This window comes from Etheostoma spectabile, chromosome 3 (genome assembly GCF_008692095.1).
Source record: "Etheostoma spectabile isolate EspeVRDwgs_2016 chromosome 3, UIUC_Espe_1.0, whole genome shotgun sequence".
In the NCBI taxonomy this organism is placed as follows: domain Eukaryota; kingdom Metazoa; phylum Chordata; class Actinopteri; order Perciformes; family Percidae; genus Etheostoma; species Etheostoma spectabile.
This window is the reverse complement of record NC_045735.1, coordinates 26,639,669-26,643,852: the sequence shown is the minus strand read 5'-3', so window position 1 is coordinate 26,643,852 and position 4,184 is coordinate 26,639,669. Positions and strand designations below refer to the sequence as shown.

The 4,184-nt window shown below is 34.6% G+C and overlaps 1 protein-coding gene across 2 annotated transcripts in view; it reads right to left on the bottom strand.

Moving 5' to 3' along the window:
- The window catches only part of tmprss13a (transmembrane serine protease 13a), a 10,900-nt gene extending 7,324 nt beyond the window's left edge, over nt 1-3,576 (bottom strand). The window contains exon 1 of one of the 2 annotated variants that reach the window (XM_032511446.1): nt 3,469-3,576. In XM_032511446.1, coding sequence (XP_032367337.1) covers nt 3,469-3,480 — 12 coding nt within the window. In that variant the 5' untranslated portion in view covers nt 3,481-3,576. Of the gene's footprint in view, nt 1-2,350; nt 2,745-3,468 lie in introns of those variants that run through there. The other variant, XM_032511436.1, reaches the window with a different exon arrangement.
- Nucleotides 3,577-4,184: the final 608 nt, after the last annotated feature.

Sequence of the window (4,184 nt, the reverse complement as noted above, 5' to 3'; positions counted from 1 at the left end):
TTAATCTTTAGTTAATTGTCATTTAATTGTTTGGAAACCATCATTTTACTGTTAACAAGTAATTAAATTATGATTAATAAAATATTAGTAGTGCTGTAAATTAACAATTTATTATTACACACATTACATCCCTCATATATTAGGTATCAAGTAATGATTAACAATTGTTTGTAAGCTTTTAAGAAACCATTTTTAAAACATCTATAAACATTACATAGATAGATGGACCAGATATTCCTAACACTTTGTTAAGGGTTACTAGTTGGTTTGTAAACCATCTATAAACAGTGTCTGGATGGTTATTGTAAAATTGAAACAGATGACTGTAATACCTTGTTAAATAGTTAATAAATACTTTGTAAACCATCTAAATACATTACATATATATATATATATATGTATTATATAATTTAATGAAAGGCAAAAAAATTATCATTCCTTTACCAAGCACTTACTGACCAAAAACTATGAAAAACCTCAGTTGCAACTTATAATATTTCAGATAATGTTTACAAAGTATTAATTAACTTTATACTAACTTAACAAGGTATTATAGTCATCTGTTTTAATTTTATAATAACCATCCAGACACGGTTTATAGATGGTTTACAAACCAACTAGTAACCCTTAACAAAGTTTTAGGAATATCTGGTCCATCTATCTATGTAATGTTTATAGATGTTTTAAAAATGGTTTCTTAAAGGCTAACAAACATTTTTCAATCATTACCCAATACCCAATATAATATATGAGGGATATAATGTGTGTAACGATAAACTTAATTTATGGCAATATTTTATTAATTATAATTTAATTACTTGTTTACAGTAAAATGATGGTTTGCAATCAATTGACCATGTATTAATGGTGGTTATTATAAAGTGTTACCGATGGTTGTCGTCTGGCATTTACGTGCATCTGCATCATAGCGATGTTATGATAGCATTGTTGTTGTCTGATTATAGCTTGATATGTTGCTATCAGCTGGCATACTAGCATTCTTACAACTTGAGCAATATTAATCATTTGTAGGTAGATGCCGCTACCTATTTTGGCTAGCAGACTTTGTTTGCAAATGTTAGCTTGGATGTTGTGCAATTCAGAGCAAAAATGGAAAGAAACCTCAAATCTAGTCAATATAGGGTTAGGGTCATCCATGCATTAACGGAAAGTGATAACTACCTACTACATACTACCATCTATTGAGGTGACTCTGGCTATGGGTGGACTCATTACAAAAGGTGTCACATAAAGCCATTTCTATTGCATGCTGATCAGGTTTCAGAATGTGCTTAAAGGCAGCACACACCCTGGTCAATTAAAAATAGTTGAGCTGAAATAGGTGGAGTAGGTAGATCATATTTAAAGATTAGGGGGTTTTACATGACATTTAAAAAGGCCAACTTCTTACTCAAACAATAACTATGATAATATAAAGTTACAAAAGCAACCCGACATGAAACTGGAAACTAAAATGTCCCTTCATGATTGTCTGTAGGGCCTAAAAGAAATCAAGGCAGATATAAGTCTGGCTTTCAAATGTCTTAAGAACAGTTAGTGATCTGAACTTGACTGCGACCAAAACAAATCTAAAATATTCTCACTAAAGCTTTCAACCATGTACAAATTCAATACATTATGTGCTCATCATTAGTCACGTCATGTTTATTTATATTACACCAAATCATAAATTTGTCTCAGAGGACTTTACAAATCCTCCACCCAAATTAATTATTTTGTCCAACTTAAAGACCTGCACACCCAGAGACATTTTACTCCCCTTCTACCAGGCTACTTTGCTTTTTAAATTATGTATTGTACTGATGTATGCGTGTTTTCTATAACCATTTACTTTAACGATTGGAGAGGCATGCTTTCAGTAATTGTAAAAAGTTTTCATGTGCGATTATCTGAAACTAAACTGAAAACAGCTTTATTTCTTGGCTCATGAAAAGTTGATGTTGTGGAGATACATGGTACACTAAGAAGAACAGCATTACAATATTAACTAATAAAAGTGTTAAAATCTGAAATGTTTCAAGTGTTGCCTTGTGAAAAGTGTGAAACCAAAATTAACAGTTGGTTAGGGCAAAACCTATATTCAAACTTCCCTCTTACCTGCTGTCTGGCAGGTAAATTTAAAAACAAAATAAAACCTCCTTTGTCAGCCTATAACACCTGCAGAGAACAGGAGGCCAGTCAGGTTAACAGACAAAATAACACACCAAAACTCAAACAAAGCAAACAGAGATGCAGATAAACAGGTTTAAGTCGGAGGAGAGCCCAATAGATACACTGTAGCAAGACGAGGATGTTAATGTTATAAGAGAAAAACCAAGGAAGAACCTACCAGGTCATGCTTTGCCATTGGACTCAGGTCAGCCAAGATTGAAGAGTGGGTGGAGGTGTTTCACATCCAGGGTTTCCGAGCAATGGTTAGAGCATGGTGGTGCCACATTAAATACCTCTACTCTTCTTTTCTCCCCTCCTTTCTACTCTATAGTGTGTTGGTTACTGACCTTCATCCCAGCAACAACAGGTAGATTTGCCTTCCCCCACTTCCTGTCTGACACCTCCTACTTTCAGTGTCCATCATTCTCTCAGTCCTTCATTCTTCTGTTCACAGAGGCGGGCGTGCCCAGTGTACCAGTTTCCCACCTGTTTCACGGCAGCTAGAGACTGTCAAAGCTTTTTTTCACAGAATTAAGATCGATTCAATGACACCAGCTGAGCTGTTAGGGCCCGGAACCAAACATAAAGAAGGACAGAAACTTTAAAATGTCTTCACATAAAATTTGCTTTTACATTTAATTTTAAAGCAGGAAGTCTTATCTTCTCTTTGAGAGTATAAGGAAATGCTGGAAATAAAAAAGAGCTCTGTCATTGTGTCTTGGAAATTAAAGTAATGATTCATTTGTGTGCAAATTAGTAAAGTGACACTGTTTGAGTGTTTTCATTAACCTCTTTCTGTGAATTTCTGGATAACATCTTAGCTGTTAGCACATCAATACCCTTTTGGACATAGATCTCAGATTTTTGGAGCTAACTTTCTCTGATTTCTTCTGTGTTACCTTTACAAACTTTCCAAATGTTCATAGTTTCTCTCTCAGCCAGTCTCTACACTTTCACACAGTTCCTTAATTTGAGTTGCTGTCACTTGATACCCTCTACATCCTTTACCACTGTTTGCTTTTATCACTGTTTTCTGTTCCAGATTCTGTTGCAGATGACATACATACAGTAACTTCATAATATCATTGTTATGAAATACAGAACTTGAATGCAAAACATTTAAAGTCTGCAGGTCTTTCTAAATTTGATCAAACTGGGATTCTGAATTATATACTGAGTTTATGAGAAGCACCATAAGATATGCAATTTGAAAATGAGTTACCTTGTTACACAACTAGAGGGTGATATTATATAGAGGTTGCCTTTGTGCATGTAGCTAGTGCACTCCTCACTTACCAAATGACTCATGAGAAAGTCCCCCTTCTGGACAGCAGCTGATGATCTCTGACATTTAAGTAGACTCCCACAGCTTTTATTTACTCACAGTTCTCTGTCCATCTGCAAGACAGAAACCAAGAGGTGACCCAAGCATATAGGTTCATGGTTTGGTGTGTTTCCAGGAACTAAAACTTGAACAGTCACATGTCAAAATGAGAAATAGAGAGCAAAACAGCGGTGATTCATTTAGCTATGGAAAGATTGATTTGAAGAATTGAAAATATATTAATAAAATCCAAGTAGTAATTAACTGATAAGAGAGTATAAACAAAGTCAAAGAAATGATCTGAGCTAATCATTGACCTCTCCTCTTGAACCTCCTGATGCATTCCTTCTCAGTGTGTAATAGTGGCATAGAGGGCTGCATTATGTGTATGTTAACAACTTATCAATGAAGTTTCAATGGGACTTTTATTATGATTATTATTATCCCTGTAAAGCCTGAACCAGCAAATAATTGCGAGCAAATTCTAATTATTTTAAACTTGGGTGTTAATAAGACTTTCTCACAAATAATAATAAAAAAATGAAACATCACTTTGCACATAGAACTTTTCTTTTTGCATCATTTTTGATACATCCGGCTTTTACTGCAATTAATATCACACAGTATGTCCTGATGGCGTCATCGGCCTGTGACCTTCAGCATTCACTGGATCGGTTTGCAGCCGAGT